The sequence below is a fragment of the Rhinatrema bivittatum genome, chromosome 8 (genome assembly GCF_901001135.1).
Source record: "Rhinatrema bivittatum chromosome 8, aRhiBiv1.1, whole genome shotgun sequence".
In the NCBI taxonomy this organism is placed as follows: Eukaryota; Metazoa; Chordata; class Amphibia; order Gymnophiona; family Rhinatrematidae; genus Rhinatrema; species Rhinatrema bivittatum.
In genome coordinates this window covers 166859055-166879112 of record NC_042622.1, presented here as the reverse complement: position 1 = coordinate 166879112, position 20058 = coordinate 166859055, and the positions used below count along the sequence as shown (strand labels likewise).

Sequence of the window (20058 nt, the reverse complement as noted above, 5' to 3'; positions counted from 1 at the left end):
AGTCAGAAAGATACTGGGGATGATGACGAGGGTGATGAGGTAATATAGCACCTCCCCTCAGAAATCTGTTCTGACTCCATCTGCTGGACAGGGGACATAACCCACCATCTGGAATGATCCTGGTATGTACAGGGAACTGGTGCTTCCCTGTGCCTAGTCCTGTGTATCAATGGGACCTGTGCCTGTGCCAATGCTTCTTAGCTTCCCTCAATGCTCGGGCTGGTCCTTCCCCGGTGTCGAGGTCAAAGATGACGAACCCGGCATCCTCAGCCCAGAAGAGATTGACAATGGTCTGTCTCTGGCGCCCCTATCCACCGGTGACCTCAACAGAACTGATGGTCCTGCCAATGTCAATGGCATAGTGTCCATTGGTGCAGCTCCAAGGTCTTCCAATGCCGATGGCTTGGACTTCCTCAACCCTAAGAGCTGATCCATCTTTTGTTGAGTCAATGTTGACATGCCTTCGGGGTCATCTGGAAGCATGAGCGGTAACTCCGGATGTCATGCAATGCCCAGGGGCAGAGGAATCAGACCTCATGAGGATCAATGATGGACACAGTCCTGGGGCACTAGGGGCATCAGCGAAAACCGGATGTGGTCACGACAGACGAAACAAAAGGGGCCGAAGATGAATGATGGCAGTGGGCATCGAGGCACAGAGACACCGCTACACATGGGAATCAACCGAGAAAGAAAACTTACCGAAATTGTAAAAACCCTGACTGGTGACACTACAGGAAGGCACAGAGAGGAACCCGGCGATGGAACAAAGAAAAAAAAATCATGAAAAAACACAAATAAAGTTTTCCACTAGGCAAAAGCCAAAATTTTAGAATTCAATCAAAACTGTGAGGCTCACAGCTCTGCAGGAAAAAAAAAAAAGAATAGACTGAAGAGGGACCCTGCGTGGATGTGTGGTACAGGGCATGCTGGGCATGTTCAGTGTGCCTAGTCAAAGTTCTAGAAAGTTCTAGAAACTTTGACATAAGTTTTCTATATCGGGCTCCATTTGATGATGTCACCCATGTGTGAGGACTACCATCCTGCTTGTCTTCGGAGAACAGCGTTAAACTATTCCATACATCTACCTTTAATATTTGAAACTCTTTTTGACAATACTGACTGAAAAATAATACACAATCCCACACTGACCTTGAGAAGCTCCTCTGAAGTTGGTCTGTCTTGAGGAATTTTCTGCAGACAGGAATCTACAAAGTTTCGAAAATAGTCAGACCTATTGAAAGACAGCAGAAGATGATTTCTTAATTTTTACTCCTCATAAAATGGCCAAAAAAATAAACCATTAGTTAACACATAAAGGAACACTACCTGAATCCAGGTCCCCCAGTTTTGAATGCTTATCTAGCTGTACAATTTATAAGAAAATCATTTGTCCCTCCCACTACTCCCAGAAGATATACCTGACTGGTCCAAAGGGTTCCTCCCTAAGGCACACTCTTAGCACTTTTCTTTAGCTGTCAGGAACATCCAAATTCCCTAGTGCACCTCTGGCTTGATTGGTCTCAAAAAAAAAAAAAAAAAAAAAAAGAAGGAGGATTCAAACCCATCTCTCCTATACTATAAGGAGTAATGCTGGCCCCAAAATTGCCATTTTATTCTACATCTGACAGGGATATGTTAATTAGTCTTCACGCACAGACAATATAAAATCAGTAATGACCATGAAAGTGACCTAAAAGAATCTGCTGTAAAAAGCATTTTATGTGTGAGAAGAGTGGTAAAGTCTGAAGATTTAAACATACTGATAATGCATTTGGAAGAATATTCTAAGATACATAAAAGTTAATGGGTAATTAAGTGATTCACAGCAATGTGCAGCACAGTGAGTGACATATTTTAGTAATTAGATTTTGCCTGCCTGCAATATTTCTAGATCCTTGTGTTCCCCATTTTAAAGCTCAATACTAATTACAGGGAGGAGAATTTCCACATGCACCATGGAGCCTGCAGCCCTATGGGTTTGTAAACGCATTCTCCTTGCAGTAATTCCCCTTTTGGGAACGCAGTGGGCGCAGGTGGGTCATGTGCATACAAGTAGATGCAAAGTACATGCAGAGCTTTGCAAATGAAATCTTCCTGTGTCCTATCCCTCCTCCAACCTAACTCTGCCTCTGTTTTTACTCATCTGTAGGTGGGGCAAGGGCAGAAGCAATTTTCAAAGGGTCTTTTTTATTGGGTAACTGTCCTCTAAATATAGATTCATGTATGCGGTAAGGATGAATCAATCCTAGTAAAAGGCACTTGCCATCTTTCAAATTTTCTAGAGTTATTTTACCACTATGACACTGATTTCACATTTAAACAATTTATATCCAGTATGCGTAAACAACCACATTCTATGTTTAATTCTACTTGGTTTCTTCTTCAATAAACAGCAAAGCAGCTGAAGTCCTAATGTGCTCTCTAAAGTCTTCAAACTCCGCACCCTCTCCCAGCTCATAACACTCTTGTACTACCTTTCATTCTCCACCAAATCTGATGTTCTGTTCTGTGACTGAAGGCAACCTTTCAGAAATGCAAACCAGAGCCATTTTTATAGCTTACACTGACCGCCCATTTCCCTGTTCAATTATTCACAAACCACTCCATAAAAAATATTTAAAGGCAGACCCCACTGTAGAAGCTAAACCTAAAACATGAACAGAAGTGTAAACTTCATAAGAAGCCCGGTTGAAAAACATTCCATATACTTCAGATTAAGAGGGACATTTGAAACTTCAATGTCAGTATTTAACAACAGTATTTAAGGCTGCTTTCATAATGAATGCATGGTGCAGCTTTCTTTCCAAACTGTCACTATGTGTATAAGGAACAGATTTATTATTTACATTTGTCCTTTGAAGGACAAATCTTAATCCAAGCCCAATTAAGGTAGAGTGATATATATATAAAGCATCAGTATAGCCTGGACACCTGAAAAGTAAATTCTCACAGAGTCCCATACAGACGTCACTCAAGCAAGTAAAGCATGAGGGCAGCACAGACAACCGAACTGAATATCTTCATCAAAGTTCCACATAAGCAGAGCTGGCCCTGTGCTTAGGATGTAGCACTGTATATTGTAGCACAAATGATTCAGGCTCAGAATCCCATTTATCAGGGCCAGTTGCCCACGGAAGTGGTGTGTATAGGCTTGGAGGTGGAAGTGAAGGTAGTTGCCACTACACTGGTGACACCTGCCAGCCAACAAATGGTGTGGAGGGAACATCAGAGGAGGTCTCCACCAGCTCTCAGGCTGGCAAGGACTGGAGAGGAAGGAAAGAAATGTTGAAAAACAACGAGAGTTAAAAAAGAAGTAAAAAATATTCCCACAAAAAGCAATGGAGAAATTACTTTCCTGATATTTTCGTTTTCTTTAGTGTAGACAGATGGACTCAGGACCAATGGGTTTATGCTCCCCTGCCAGCAGATGGAGACTGAGTCAGATTTCAAAGCTGATGTCACCCTAGATATACCCCTGCAGTGACCTCAGCCCTTCAGTATTCTCTTCAAAAGCCACTGTGGACATACTATTGGAAAAAAAAAAACCTGATTAAAAAAAGGATTAAAAACAGACAGTCGTAACTGTTCTCAACCAGTCATAAACACTGAACCCCAGTAAGAATATACCGTACATGCCCTGATCTAGGGATTGGATGACTGTTTACCCGTAATCCCTTGGAATCGATATCCACTCCATGGGCAAAACCTTGGTAGCTGTGGGCGGGATCCTGAGTCAATCTGTCTACACTAAGGAAACAAAATTATCGGGTAAGTAATTTCTCCATTTCCTAGTGTGTAGTCAGTTGGACTCAGGACCAATGGGATGTGCAAAAGCTACTCCCGATCGGGGCAGGAGGCTGCCCGCGGTCCGGTTAGCACCACCCTTGAAAAGGCTGTGTCCTCTCGGGCCTGAAGGTCCAGGAGATAGAACCTGGAGAAGGTGTGCAAGGAGGATCACATCACTGCTTGGCAAATGTCAACGGGAGACAGCATCTTAGTTTCCGCCCAGGATACTTTCTGAGCCCTAGTGGAATGAGCTTTAACCTGAAGGGGCAACGGCTTTCCTGTCTTTACATAAGCTCTCGTGACCACCTCCTTGATCTAGCAAGCTGGTTCGCCCTACCTCCTTCCACTGTAAAGAACAAACAAGCGGTCTGTCTTGCGAACCGGTTCTGAAAGTTTCAGATACCACTTCAAAAACCTACTAAAATTTATATGGTGGAGGAAGCGGTATTCTTCCATGTCCTCATGCCTATCTAGGGACGGCACCGAAATGGACTGATTCACATGAAACTCCAAGATTACCTTAGATAAGAAAGGAGGAATGGTATGAAGTTGTAATGCTCCTCGGGTCATCCAGAGGAATGGTTCCCTACAGGACAATGCCTGTAGTTCAGAGTTGCGACGAGCCAAACATATTGCCACCAGAAACACCATTTTCAGGATTAACAGGCATAAGGACAGACTGCACAGTGGCTGAAAGGAGGGCCCTGCCAAAAATTCCAATACTAGATTAAGGTTCCCAAAAGGAACTGGCCATTGTAGGAGTGACCAGAGGTGCTTTACCCCTTTTAGAAAACGGGTCATGTCTGGATGCGCCGACAGGCGGGTTCCGTTCACCTCGCCTCTTAAACAGGAGAGGGCCACTACCTGGACTTTCAAGGAGTTAAGGGACAACCTTTTTTAGTAAGTCCTCTTCTGGCCAACCTCCAGGGTTGATGCCATCAAACAGAGGACCTGAAGATAGCTCCACACCTTGGGCGTATCGTGTTTGTTAACTGACGCACCTAGGATATCAACTTCCTTATCCACGAAGGCGGGAGGAAGACCTTGCCCTACTTGGTGTAGAACCAGACTCCCAGATATTCCAAGGACTGTGAGGGTTTGAGGCTGCTTTTGTCCATATTTACGACCCAACCAAGCTTCTGAAGTAGGGAAGTCACCCTGCTGTTCACCCAGAGACTTCAACCAGTCATCCAAGTATGGGTGCACCAGGATTCCCTCTTTCCTCAGTGCCGCTAAATCAATTACCATAATCTTGGAAAATGTTCTAGGGGCGGTGGCCAGGCTGAAGGGAGGCACCTAGAAATGATAATGGTGGCCCATTACCGCAAAGCGTAGGAAACGCTGATGTTCTTGCTGGACTGTAATATGAAAGAGTAGGCCTACTCAAGTTTCTCCTGGACCTCCAGCTGGAGATCCGAGACTCTGAGCCAGGCCATCCTGCGGGCTCCAATACCTGCTGATGCCATTCAAGCTGATGTCTCAAAAATGTTGTACCTGGAACGCCCCTCATGCTTACCACACTCAAAGCCCTGCTGGACGAGTACTAGGAACGCATCCTGCTTCTGTTGAGGGAGGCGTCTGCCAATTCTTGAACCTTTTTCCAGATGTTCTGGGAATACCGGGCCATATACAACTAGTAGGAGCAATACAGGCTATTAACATTGCCCCCTGGAACACCTTCCTACCCAGTGGGTCCCATTCCCTATGTTCCCGACTTGGAAGCGCGGAAGCATGAATCTGGGACCACTTCGCCTTTTTGAGGGCGGATTCTACTACCACTGACTGGTGGGGGAGCTGGTGCCGCTCAAACCCAAGGGACTTCTGAACAAGGTAGATTGTGTCAGCCTTCCTGTTTACTGAAGATACTGAAACAGGATGTTCCCAAATGCGGAGGAGCAACTCCTTGATCTCATGCATGGGAACGGCTACCACCTCTTTTGGTGCGTCCAATAACTGGAGGACATCCAGCATGTAGTGTCTAGCATCCTCTTTCATGAGTTTCTGGAATGGAATAGACTCCACCATGGTGTGGACAAAACCGGCAAAGGTCAAGTCCTCCGGGGTTGACTGTTCCAAGAGATCATCCTTGGACGCACTGGAAGAGCACTCAGAAATATTGTCCCCCCATGGGTCATATGGGGCTTCCTCCTCACTGAGATCCCCAGAAGAGATCAGCGGGGGGGGGGGGGGGGGGGACACCCATGCTAACTATTTTTATTTATTTATTTATTTAACATTTTTCTATACCGACATTCGCACGAGACATCACATCGGTTTCCAGATAACAGCAAATTCAGCCAACAGGGCTATACATTGTAACTGATATTATAACAGGGGGGGGGGAGGGAAGGGACGGGGCAGGGCAGTAAGTTGGAACTAAGAGGGTAAGCTGGGAAAAGGGGGGGGAATGGGGGTTTATTTACAAAACGGCAGGTCTGGGCCACGAAAGCACCGGGGACACCGATGGCACTAATGCCCCCGAAGGGCCCGGTGCCGGAGCCAGAAGCAGCAGTCTAGGCGCCAGAGGTCCCTGGAAGCACCGAGCCTTCCTCCTCGGAGGAAGTGGTGAAGAGTGTAGCCCCCAAGGGGAAGGCAACGATGGCCTCCAGGGACTGAGGAATCTCCCAAGTTCCTGCTGTGTAGGGAGGACGCGCCAGCAGCGGTGCTAAGATCGAGGGAGTGGGCTCAGACATTGTGGAGGTACCAATGGGGCATGCGATTTGATATCTCTGAGAGCTCGGAGTACAGCCAATTAAGCCCTACAATCCAGCTCCTCCTCGAAGGCCGTCATAGACCGGGCAGGTGGAAGAGGAGCAGGCGCCACTGTATTGCCCTCTAAACAAGAGGGATTGGTGCCCGGCACCGACATGGGCATCGGTGGGGAGCGCCTCAGACTCCCAAAGTCGACCAAGGACAAAGGCTAGCCTCCATGGGGCCACTTTGGGTGTAACACGGCCAATGCCAGCGCCTTCCTGGAACTGGAGCCATGTGACAATGGCGACCGGTGACGGTGTTTCCTCAATCTCCCCCGGGCTGAGGAGGGCAAAGAATCTGATGACCTGGAGCAGGAGCACAATGACAGCGGTCGATCTTTGGCACTCCTCTCCAGAGGGGGAGCCTGAGTGGGGGTGGACACCGATGGTTTGGTATCCATGGGTTTCCCTCCGACCCCATGGTGTCAGTGCTCCAACTTCTTGGGACCAAAAATCTTTTCAATTGTATCTAAATGCGCCCGACGACCTTTTGGGGGGGGGGGGGGGGTCTTCTGGTCACAAAATCGGCAACCTCGGACATCATGCGATGCCCCCAGGCAAAGAAAGCAGAGTTGCTTACCTGTAACAGGTGTTCTCCCAGGACAGCAGGATGTTGGTCCTCACATATGGGTGACATCATCAGATGGAGCCCTGTCACGGAACACTTTTGTCAAAGTTTCTAGAACTTTGACTGGCACACTGAGCATGCCCAGCATGCCACTAACTCTGCAGACACCAGGGGGTCCCCCTTCAGTCTCGTTTGTAGCAAACGTACAAGCGAAAAATAAAATAGTAAAATGTAAGCGAACCCAACTCCATGGGGTAGTGGGCGGGTTTCGTGAGGACTAACATCCTGCTGTCCTGGGAGAACACCTGTTACAGGTAAGCAACTCTGCTTTCTCCCAGGACATGCAGGTTGGTAGTCCTCACATATGGGTGAATAGCAAGCTACAGGCTGAGTCATACATATGAGGCCAACAACATGTGCAACAGGCACAACAACTGGGATGCTGTTGGCAAGGATGAGGTAGCCTGCAATTCACAGCGGGTCGAGGTAGGACGAGTTGGGTTTCTACACTGGAAACAAATTTCTTAGGACAGACTGGCCAAAGATGGAATCCTGTCATCTAGCCTTGTCCAGACAGTAGTGAGCTGTGAAGGTGTGGAGAGAGCTCCATGTTGCAGCCCTGCAGATGTCAGCAATCGGTACTGAATAGTAGTGTGATACTGACGTTGCCATTGCTCTGCCTGAGTGTGCTTTCACTCGTCCCTGTAGTGGAAGGCCTGCTTGCTGGTAACAGAATGCAATGCAGTCTGTTAACCAGTTTGACAGTGTTTGCTTGCCCACCGCATTCCCAAGTTTGTTCTCATCAAAAGAGACAAAGAGTTGGGTGGACTTCCTGTGGGCTGTAGTGTGGTCTAAGTAAAACGCAAGAGTACGCTTACAGTACAAGGTCTGGAGAGCTCGCTCACCTGGGTGAGTATGAGGTCTTGGAAAGGAAGTGGGCAAGACTATGGATTTATTTAAATGGAAATCAGTTACCACCTTAGGAAGGAATTTAGGGTGAGTGCGGAGAACCACCCGGTCATGGAGGAACCTTGTGTAGGGTGAGTAGGTCACAAGGGCCTGTAACTCACTTACCCTGCGAGCAGATGTGATGGCTACTAGGAAAAGTGCTTTCCATGTAAGGTACCTGAGTTTGCAGGAGTGCATGGGCTTAGAAAGGAGTGTGCATGAGCCGTGCAAGTATGACATTGAGATCCCATGCCACGACCGGTGGCTGTAGAGGAGGCTTAAGCTGCACTAAGCCTCTCATGAAGCGACTCACCAGGGGTTGAACCGTTATCGGGGCACCCCCTATTCCTTGATGGTAAGCAGAGATGGCACTAAGGTGCACTAGGACAGATGAAGTCTGGAGACCAGATTCAGAGAGGTGCCAGAGATAAAGCAAATGTTGCTTACCTGATGTAACAGGTGTTCTCACAGGACAGCAGAATGTTAGTCCTCACAAATGGGTGACATCGAGGATGGAGCCTAACCACGGAAAACTTCTGTCAAAGTTTCAGGAACTTTGACTGGCCCCTACTGGGCATGCCCAGCACGGCACTAACCCTGCAGCCAGCAGGGGTCTCCCTTCAGTCTTGTTTTAAAGCTACAGGCAGTGCCGAAAAATAAAATAAAAACGAACCCAACACCGCGGGGTGGCAGGCGGGTTTCGTGAGGACTAACATCCTGCTGTCCTGTGAGAACACCTGTTACATCAGGTAAGCAACATTTGCTTTCTCACAGGACAAGCAGTATGGTTGTCCTCACAAATGGGTGAGTACCGAGCTGAGGATGTCCTAACATGCACCAAATGTACCCAACGGCGTGCAACAGGCACAACAACTGGGGAGGAACTTGGGAGAGGGCATCCGCACCCTACCGGGAAGGTGGAAGGGTGTTGGTACATCATGTTGGAAAAAGGTTACGCAAGACAGATTGGCCGAAGATGGAATCCTGTCTTCCAGCTTTGTCCAAACAATAGTGGGCTGCAAATGTATGGAGGGAACTCCAGGTTGCAGCCTTGCAGATGTCAGGAAGTGGCACCGATCGAAGGTGTGCTACTGAAGTCACCATGGCCCTCACAGAGTGTGCTTTAACATGGTCTTGAAAAGAAATGCCAGCTTGCTGACAGCAGAAGGAGATGCAATCCGCCAACCAGGAGGAAAGAGCCTGCTTACCCACAGGTTGGCCTAACTTGTTAGGATGGAAAGAGATGAATAATTGAGTGCTCTTCCTGTGGGCTACTGTACGGTCTAGATAGAAAGCTAGAGCCCGTTTACAGTCTAGGGTATGCAGAGTCTGTTCCCCGGAGTTGGAGTGGGGCCTGGGAAAGAATATAGGTAGTATGATGGATTGATTTATATGAAACTCCGAAACTACCTTAGGTAAGAATTTAGGGTGAGTGCGGAGTACCGCCCGGTCCTGCAGGAGTTTAGTGTAAGGCGGATAGGTAACTAGGGCCTGTAATTCACTAACCCTGCGAGCTGAAGTGATAGCCAAAAGGAATAATACTTTCCATGTGAGATATTTTAAGTCACAGGAGGAAAGAGGTTCGAAAGGTGGTTTCATAAAGCGACCAAGAACCAGGTTAAAGTCCCAAGATGGGGCCGGAGGACGTAAAGGTGGCTTCAAATGGAGCAATCCTTTAAGAAAACGTGTAACAAGGGGTTGTACTGAAATAGGGACACCCCCGATACCTTTATGGAAGGCGGCTACCGCACTGACATGCATTCTAATGGAAGAAGTCTTTAGACCTGATTCTGATAGATGCCAGAGATAGTCCAAGAATTTAGAGATTGGACAGGAAAGGGGATCAAGGGACTGAGAAGTGCACCATGATGTATACCTTTTCCATTTGTAGGAATAAGATTTCCTTGTGGAAGGCTTTCGTGAAGCGATCAGGACACGAGAAACTGAATCTGAAAGGTTAAATGGCTGAAGGACTAACCTTTCAACACCCATGCCGTCAGGGACAAGGCTTGGAGGTTGGGATGGAGGAGGCATCCGTCCGTGCCTGCGGATGGAGAGATCCTGGAGTATGGGAAACCACACTTGGCGTGGCCAGTGCGGTGCTATCAGGATCATAGTTCCCCTGTCCTGACGCAGTTTCACGAGAGTCTTCGACAGAAGAGGAAGTGGAGGGAATGCATAGAGCAGACCGGTTGTCCACGTGAGGGAGAATGCATCCCTCGGCCGAGAGTGCTGGCTCCGAATGAGAGAGCAGTAATTGTCTACTTTGTGGTTCTGAGGAGACGCAAAGAGGTCTATGTGGGGATAACCCCATTTGTGAAACAGAGAGGTCGCTACCAAGGGATTGAGTGACCACTCGTGTGGTTGGAAGACACGGCTGAGCTGGTCTGCCAATACATTGTCTACTCCCGGCAGGTAGGTGGCCCTGAGGTACATGGAGTGGGAGAGGGCTTCTGCCCGAATCTGCGCAGCTTCCTGACACAGAAGGAAGGAGCCTGTGCCTCCCTGCTTGTTTATGTACCACATGGCCACCTGGTTGTCCGTCTGAATTAAGATTGCGTGGTTCGATAGGCAATCCTGAAAGGTCCTGAGAGCATAGCGAATTGCTCGCAGCTCCAGGAAATTTATCTGGTGTTTGGCTTCCTCTAGTGACCAGAATCCTTGAGTTTGTAGATTGTTTACATGGGCTCCCCAACCGATGTTGGAAGCGTCGGTGGTGAGGATTACCTGAGGGTCTGGTGGAAGAAAAGGCAAGCCCTGTAGGAGGTTGAATTGATTTGTCCACCAGGCAAGAGACAGACGGAGTGCATCGGTGATGCGAACAATGGAGGACAGAGGCTGAACAGCTTGGGTCCATTGCAATCTCAGAGTCCATTGTGTGACTCTCATGGCCAGACGGGCCATGGGAGTCACATAAACTGAGGAGGCCATGTGTCCCAGTAGAATGAGGAAGTAGCGAGCTGTAGCTGTAGGTTGAGACTGCAGCTGGCGAGCTAGGGACACAAGGGTTTGAACCCGTGGATGAGGAAGGAAGGCTTTTGCCTGTAAGGTGTCCAAGCCTGCCCCAATGAAGGATAAGGTTTGAGATGGGACTAAGTAGGATTTCTCGTAATTGACAAGAAACCCTAGAGAAAGCAGAGTTTGAATTGTTAGGGTCAGGGAGGACCGAGCAATTTGCTGGGTTGGGGCCCTGATTAACCAATCGTCCAGGTAGGGGTAGACGTGGACACCTTCCTTCCTGAGAAAAGCTACAACCACCACAAGGCATTTGGTGAAAACTCGTGGTGCGGATGCCAGGCCGAAAGGGAGCACTCGGTATTGGTAGTGATTTCGGCCTACTAAAAAACGGAGGTATTTGCGATGAGATTGAGCTATCGCAATGTGAGTATAGGCATCTTTTAGGTCTAGAGAGCATAGCCAGTCCCCTCTTTGCAGCAGAGGGAGAAGCGAGCCCAGGGTTACCATCTTGAACTTCTCTTTGTGAAGGTACTTGTTGAGGGCTCGTAAGTCCAGGATTGGTCGAAGTCCTCCTGACTTTTTTGGGATGAGAAAGTACCTGGAGTAGAACCCTAGTCCTTGTTGTGAGGGAGGAACGGGTTCTATAGCGTTTGACTGGAGGAGAAGGGAAACCTCCTGCTCTAGAATAATAGAGTGATCGGTGAGTCTCCACACCTGCAGGGGTGGGGAGTCCGAAGGGAGAGTCAGAAAGTTGAGGTGGTAACCCTGTGCAATTATCGCTATCACCCATTGATCTGTGGTGATATGTTGCCATTTTTCTAGAAAGTGGCTTAACCGACCTCCTACTGGTATAGTTGGAAGAGGGATTTGGCATCTGCTCTCTAATTGAAAGTCAAAAACCCGATGCAGTGCCAAGTTGTGAAGCTGCTGCGGGTTTTTGTTTTCGAGACTGACGAGGCTGAGTTTTATGGTAAGGCCTCGCAGGCCTAGACTTGGCTAGTGGGGGATAATACTTCCGTGGACGGAAGAATGACTTTTTTGAGTCCTTCTTAAATGGTTGTTTAGAAGGCAAGTCAGAAGGAATAGATGAGAGCTGTTTAAGTGTCTCATGATGATCCTTCAGTTCTGCAACAATTTGCTGAATTTGCTCACCAAATAAATTATCCCCTAGGCAGGGCAAATCATAGAGCCTGTCCTGAACTTCCGGGCGAAGGTCAGACGACTTAAGCCAAGCCCAGCGTCTGGCAGAGATGGCCGTAGCAGAAAGTCTAGTGGAAGCATCAAAGATGTCATAAGCTGTTCTTATTTCATGCTTCCCAGCTTCAAACCCTTTATTTAGTAGGGACTGAAGCTGTGGTTGGAACTGCTCTGGTAAGGCATCTGAATACTCCTGCATCTGTTTCAGGATGACCCTATTGTATTGGGTCATATAAAATTGATAAGAAGCTATTCTGGAAATTAGCATAGCTCCTTGGTATACTTTCCTACCTATACTATCTAGGAATTTATTTTCCTTAGTGGGAGGTATGGAAGAATGTGGCTTTAATCTTTTAGCTTTCTTTTGAGCTGATTCTACCACAACAGAGTGATGATCTAATTGTGGTTTCTGAAAGCCAGGTGCTGACTGTACAAGATAAGTAGAGTCAGCTTTTTTGTTCACTGGAGCAACAGAACCAGGAGATTCCCAATTCTTTTTTAGAAGGTCCAGAAAAACCTGATGAATTGGAATAGAGGTGATGACTTTGGGGGCATCCAAGAATTGGAGCAACTCCATCATCTGGTGCCTGTCATCTTGTTCTGATTGAAGCTGAAAAGGGAACAACTCAGACATGTCCTTCACAAAATTTATGAAAGAGAGGTCCTCAGGGGGAGAACGCTTTCTACTCTCCGCAGGAGAGGGTGGTGAAGGCAAATCATCGGTGTCAGTAGAGGTATCATCACCCCAGGTGTCATAAGGATCAGGCTGCTGACCTATAGGACCATGAGGGGGCTGTATACCTGAAGGCCTCGGTTGAGGCTCCGAGAGATTCGAAGGAAATACCGGGGGCATCGAGAATTTCCTCGATGGAATCGGTGCTGGCATCGGTGCCGGCATCGAAGGAATCGGTGTCTGCATCGAAAATCTCGGTGGAGCTGATGTGCATATCACCCCCGAGGAATGTATCGGTGGCGAGGGACGACAAGGCACCGATGGAACTACCCCCGAAGGAGGAATTCGGTACGGTGTTTCCCCACCTGATGAGAAGGCTGTCGGTGACCCGGGTGTTGCCGGTGGAAGGGCATTCATAAGCGCTTCCATCCGAGCAAGCAGCGGTGCCAGTGCTGCTGGAATCGGGTCGGTGACCGGTTCCACTCTCGGTGCCGGGGTCGGTGCCGAAGGAGTCTGGAACCGTAGCATCACCTTATCGATGGCCTCCTGGACCAGCTGGTCCAGTTCTACCCGGAGACCTGGGGTAACAAGACCCGGCTCTACGGGAGAGGGAGGCTGAGGCTGAGCCGGAGGGACCACCGTCACCGGTGGAATTGTGGCTCCCAAACCCCGGAGGGGTGAGGGTTGCCTCGGTGTCTGCGAGACAGGAATGGACGGTGCCACTTCTGGTCGAGACTTCTTCGACGGAGGCTCGGACAGCACGGAGGTCGATGACTTCGATTCCTCGACGGTCCGAGACTTATGACGTCGATGGCGATGTTTGTCTTTCCGATCCCCTCGATCTTCGGGGGAAGGGACAGGCGTCGATGGCCGTGAAGACGTCAATGGCGGACGGTCACCGGGAGGCTGTCGATGACGATGGGACTTCGACGGTGCCGGTTCCGATGACGTCGATGCAATCGATGGCGTCGGAGTATGAGCATGGAAAAGGAGTCCCATCTTCTCCATTCTAGCTTTGCGACAGAGCAGATAAGAGCCCGTGCCTCCCTGTTTGTTTGTTTATGTACTGGATTGCTACTGTGTTGTCTGTCTGTATCAGCACAGTCTTGATTGAGAGGCAGTCTTTGAAGGCATAAAGGGCATAACGCATTGCTCGAAGTTCTAAGAAGTTTATCTGACACTTCAGTTCGAGTGTAGTCCACGTTCCTTGTGTTTGAAGGTTGTTGACGTGCGCTCCCCATCCCAAGTTGGAGGCATCCGTGGTCAAGATGACTTGCGGAGTTGATTGCTGGAATGGGAGACCAGCTTTCAAGGCAGTTTGATTTGTCCACCAGTGGAACAAAAGGCGTAATTGGTGGGTGATTTGAACTGTGTACGACAGTGGTTGGAAAGCTTGGAACCATTGAGATTTCAAAGTCCATTGAGTTCTTCGCATGGCTAACTTAGCCATAGAGGTAACATGTACTGTAGAGGCCATGTGTCCTAGTAGCACTAGAAGTTGATGGGCAGAGGCGAACTGGAAGTTGGTTATTGAGTTTGCCAAGTGTGCTAGATTGTTGGCATGGTCGTTTGGAAGAAAAGCTTTCGCCACTGTGGTGTCGAGGTCTGCTCCGATGAACGTGAGGAGCAGAGATGGCTCGATGTGGGATTTTTGATAGTTGATTAGAAATCCCAGGGAATGTAATAGTATTATTGTGCTTTTTAAGGCAGACAGAGCTCCTTGCCTGGATGGACTCCTAATTAGCCAATCGTCTAGGAAGGGAAAAACGTGAATGCTGTTTTTTCTTAGATGTGCAGCAGCCACTGCTAGACATTTTATGAATACTCGAGGCGCAGAAGTGAGTCCGAATGGCAGGACTCGATACTGGTAATGATGTTTTCCCACGACACATCGTAGGTACTTGCGATGTTATGTGGAAATGGGTATGTGTGCATAAGCGTCTTGAAGATCTAGAGAACAGAGCCAATCTCCCCGTTAAAGCAAGGAAAGGATGGTTCCCAGGGATACCATCCGAAACTTTTCTTTTTGAAAAAATTTGAGATTGTGGAGTCTAAGATAGGGCGAAGACCGCCTGTTTTCTTTGGAATTAGGAAATAGCAGGAATAGAACCCTTTGCCTTGTTGAGACCTGGGAACTGGTTTGTTAGCCCTGATAGTCAGCAGAGTTGAGAGTTCTACTTGAAGTTGAGATGTGATGACATTGCTTGTCCAAAGTGGGATCGGTGGAGAATGCGGGGGTATTGTTTTGAATTTGAGACGGTATCCCCGATTCAGTATGGCTAATACCCATTGATCTTTGGTGATTAGACTCCATTGGTGTTTGAAATGATGGAGTCGACTTCCTACAGGTAAGTGGGGCATGGGATTGATGGAGAGGCTTCTGTTCTCTTGATGTACTTCAAAAACCAGCTGCTGGACCCGTTTGTGGAGGTGGCTAGGTTTTTGTCTGCTTTGGCTGGTGTGGACGTCCTCTTTGTGGTGGACGGTAGGGATGTGCTGAAGAAGTAGGTGGATAGTACCTTCTAGGCCTATAGAAGGGCCTCCTGGCATCCCTTCTGGTGAGTTTTCGTACTGAAGACGGCTGATCCGATGGCAATCTGGAGAGCTGACGGAGTGTCTCGTGGTGATCTTTTAGTTGGGAGACAGTGTCCTGAATTTTTTCTCCGAAGAGATTGTCTCCAGTACATGGGAGATCTGCTAGTCTCTCTTGGACTTCTAACTTGAGGTCCGAGGCCTTGAGCCAAGCCCACCTCCGTGCACTAATTCCAGCTGCTGACAGACGGGCGGATGTTTCAAAGGAGTCGTAGGCCACCCTTACTTCGTGTTTGCCGGATTCGAGGCCTTTGGGAATCAAATTATTTAGTGCCAGCTGCTGTTGAGGGAGATTATCAGCAATATCTTGAACTTTTTTCCACAAGTTTCTTTGATATTGAGTCATATATAGTTGGTATGCCACAATCCTAGACACCAGCATGGATCCCTGAAACACCTTTCTTCCTAAGCCATCTAAGAACTTCTGTTCTTTTCCTGGTGGGGCAGAAGAGTGTGGTTTTTGCTTCCTGGCTTTTTTCTGAGCCGATTCAACGACCACTGAGTGGTGTGGCAATTGTGGTTTCTGGAAACCTGGGGTATGTTGTTCCAGGTATGTTGCGTCTGTTCTTCTGTTTACAGCAGGTACAGAGCAAGGATGTTCCCATAATCTATGCTGAAGTTCCAGAAGCACTTCATGAATGGGTATGGCCATCACCTCCTTTGGTGCATCTACAAATTGTAACACTTCAAGAGTTTTGTGTCTTGTATCCTCTTCAGCAAGCAATTCAAAGGGGACTGTATCTGCCATTTCCTTTATGAAATTTGTAAAAGATAGGTCCTCAGAAGGGGACTTCCTCCTCTCTTCTGGTGGAGAAGGTTCTGATTCTAAATCTTTGGTATCAGTGTCAGTGTCTACATCCTCCCAAGGACTATAGTGAAGTTGGAAATGTGATCCAGAGGGATCCAAGTTGACTTTTGGAAAAGGATGCTTTGTTTTAGAAGCAGACTTCGATGGTTGACTTGAACTCTGCTTTGGCATCGGAGGCAGAAAAGGCATCGATGGTAATCGATGGCCGGCATCGTCCGATGGACCGGGATGTGAAGGCATCGATGGATCCAGGAGTGGCATCGAAGGTTATGCCGGTGCATGGGGGTGTTGAAGATACGATGGCCCCAGGAAGGAGTCAGAGTCCCTTCCATCGTCCTCCGATGAGCCTGGAATTGGAATTGAAGGAATCACCAGTGGATGTTTAGGCATTGATGGTGTCGATGGCTGCATCGGGGGAACCATCGGTGGCATCGGCGTCGGTGCTGGAAAAACACCGATTAAGGCGTCTATTCTATTTAGCAGAGGCTGAAAGATCGATGGTTCTGGCGTCGGTATCTGTGTCTGTGATTGTACTGGTGCTGGCATCGAAGGAGGCTGGAATTTTTTAAAAGCCTCGACGATCGCTTGTTGAACCATGAAAGTCATTTCCTTCCCTGGAGACTGGGACTGGATCCACTGACACATGAGAAGGTAAGACTGGCGCTACTGGCACTTCCACGACTAAGCGTGGTGGCACAGTCTCTAACACCGATCCCGGTGGAGAGCGCCTTGGTATCTCGGGTCCAGAGGGGCATGGCAGCTCTAGTACCCGGACACGCTTCGGCATTGGCTCGATGTCTTTCGGTACCAATGCGGATGCCGTTTCTTCCGATGGAACGGAGACAGAACGGTGTCGATGGCATCTCTTTTCACGATGTTCCCTAGTGGATATCGATGAAGATGCTACTGAAGATCTGGATGGGGCCAGTGACGGACAGTCATCGGCCTTTTTCTTTCCTTGATGTTTTTCAGAGGATGATGATTTCTTCGGTGACGATGTCGAAGATGACAATGGAGTGATTTTTTTAAACAGCTCCTCCATTTTATGCAAACGGGCATGCCTGCCCTTCGGTGTCATCTGGGTGCAAGTTGTACAAGCACTGACATCGTGGCCTGATCCCAGGCAGAAAACGCAAACGTAATGCGGGTCAGTTATCGACATTGATCGGGTACAATTTGGACATTTTTTTAATCCCGAAGCCATGATGAAAAAATAGGCCAGGTAACGGTCGATGGCCTGCGGTACCGAATAAAAAGGGACAGGAATCGACCGAAAAACTTGCTCAAAAAGTACTCACCGAATGGTATGTTGAAGGGAGACCCGAGTAGACAATTTTGTGACTGAAAAGTTGTATTTTCTGTGAGGAAAAAGTGAGGGAAAAAACTCACAGAGCTCCTATCACGTGAGGCTAACAGCAACGTGGAAAAAAAAGAGACTGAAGGGAGACCCCTGTGGCTGAGAATATCATGGCATGCTGGGCATGCTCAGTGGGCTCAGTGTGCCAGTCAAAAGTTTCTAGAACCTTTGACAGAAGTTTTCCATGTCAGGGCTCCATCGATGATGTCACCCATATGTGAGGACTATCATCCTGCTTGTCCTGGGATAAGGCGAAATACTGAAGAGCTAAGCTTCCTGCACGGGTATATGTAGGCTGACGTCAGCTTGAAATCTGACTCCGTCTCCCATCTGCTATCAGGAGTACACTATACCCATTGGTCCTGAGTCCATCTGCTACACGCTAGGAAAGCAATATTAAACACCCCCCATTTTCATAAACTCTGCCCAAACACCTCCCTTTTGCCAAATTTTTTAAAATTTGCATACACATCTCGCAATGCGTTTTTTATCGTGGACCCTAATGCCCGCAATAATGCCCTAACACAATTTGAAAAATGTCCCTGTTAGATTGTGAGTTCTCTGGTGGGCAGGGAATAACTACAGTACCTGAATGTAATCCACTATGAAGTGCCGAAAAGCAGAATATAAAAATCAGATAATATATGATAAAATACATTAGTCCAAACAAGAAAGGAAGCCTACAGAGAAGAGCAAATGAAGCAAAAGAGCCACGAAACAAGCCCACTGATGTTGTTACAAGCTCAGCAAATACTGCTTTCTCATGCTAACCTTTCACTATAAGGCTCACTGTACTGCAGACAAAGCAAGAAAATCACACTAAAATAGAAGCAAAATGTAATATTCCAAGTAAGAGTTTCATGAAACGTTTTCGGTTGAATTAAGCTCATTTGGCAGTAGTTTCAGATAACGTATCCTACGGTGAATATTCCTCATTAAAAGGTACAGAAACAAAGCTTCCCAGTAAGAGTCCTCTCATATAAAGACACCAGTATAACAAGGCAAGTCCCTCTTTTCATAGTACTCACCATTCATTAGACTGTAGTGTTGGGGAGTCATTCTGCGCTATGTGGTATAAGGCACTCATTGCATTCATGTTAAACAAAGGAGGTTTCCTTTCCGCTGAACAAAAAAAAAAAATCAAATGTATTTCATGTTTATTACCCTTCTTTTAATTTTACAAGTGAAAGTTTAGTGCTTATGAACAGCATCAGACTTACATTAGAAACAGGGAGGGTAATTTTATAACAGCGAAGTTATACACACAGATCCACTTTCACAATTCATGAGTTGTCCCTGTATGCATGTACACATATGTGCTCCTAAGGTTTAACTTCCTGCTTGCTCATTTACATGCACACTTTCGAAACCCTGCACTAGCAGGTAAAAGTATGCACAGAATGGGGTTTCACACATTCTTTTACACATACAGATCCCTAATTGATTTTCAAAGCATCATCTAAGCACTTAAAACTGAGTTGCCTTGAAGATCAAGCCCTAAATCCCTTAATTTATGTAGCGCTAATGCACGGCAAAGACAGCGAAAGCTTCTCCAAACCCCTAACTGCCTAAACTCTGCCAATGATGCGGTCTGAGGATAACTTTGCCTCTGTGCCCATTCAATCTTTGGCCTTTGCCTTTCCACGGGCCCTCTGCTGTCGGAAGAAAGATGCATAGAAAGATACTAGCCCAGCACTTCAGTATCCAAAAATTCAGTTGAGCAAAAGAGGGCCTGGAAAAGGGGCGTGGTTACCACAATGAGGTAACTACATTCCTGGCACACACTGAGATTTCAGCCAATGCCTCTAATACACTAGAGGGAAGTAGATAACTAACTCTGAATGAACCCACCCCAGAAGTGATTTCACAGACAAGAATTCCTTACAGAAGGACACCATTTTCTGCAAGAAGAGGAAGTAAATGAGACTAGGAATGCTACAGAGTAACTAACTCAGCCCAGCATATGCTTTGTATGAATTTAAGTTATTCTAAAAAATGTCCAGTAGATGAGCAGTTGCTTTCAACAAACTGATACAGTCAGATGAAGCAAAATGTCATGTCTCTCCAAACATATGACCTCAGATTTACACTAACTAGCCATGAACACTATTTTCTCAAAAACCAAATATTGCATCCATAACAAATATGAGGGAAGAACCAATACAAAACATCAGACCAAAAATGTAGCCTTCGGAGTGCATGAAGGATAATTGCTTATACCAAAGCAGGAGGAAATATTAATTAAGTAATATGGAGTTATAAAACACTTCTACAACTACAGTAAACCCTTCATCTAAAAAAAAAATTGTCATTATAAAATTGGAGAAATTACTTACCTGATAAATTCGTTTTCATTAGTGTAGACAGATGGACTCAGGACCAGTTGGGTATAGTGTACTTCTGATAGCAGTTGGA

General features: G+C 47.2%; 1 protein-coding gene across 1 annotated transcript in view; it reads right to left on the bottom strand.

The window, feature by feature from the left end:
* TAOK1 (TAO kinase 1) overlaps positions 1–20058 on the bottom strand; it is a 422716-nt gene that overhangs the window by 164817 nt on the left and 237841 nt on the right. Inside the window, exons 9-10 of the mRNA XM_029611182.1 lie at positions 18672–18765; positions 1153–1234 (exon numbers count right to left, since the gene is read on the bottom strand). Coding sequence (XP_029467042.1) covers positions 1153–1234; positions 18672–18765 — 176 coding nt within the window. The remainder of the gene's footprint in view (positions 1–1152; positions 1235–18671; positions 18766–20058) is intronic.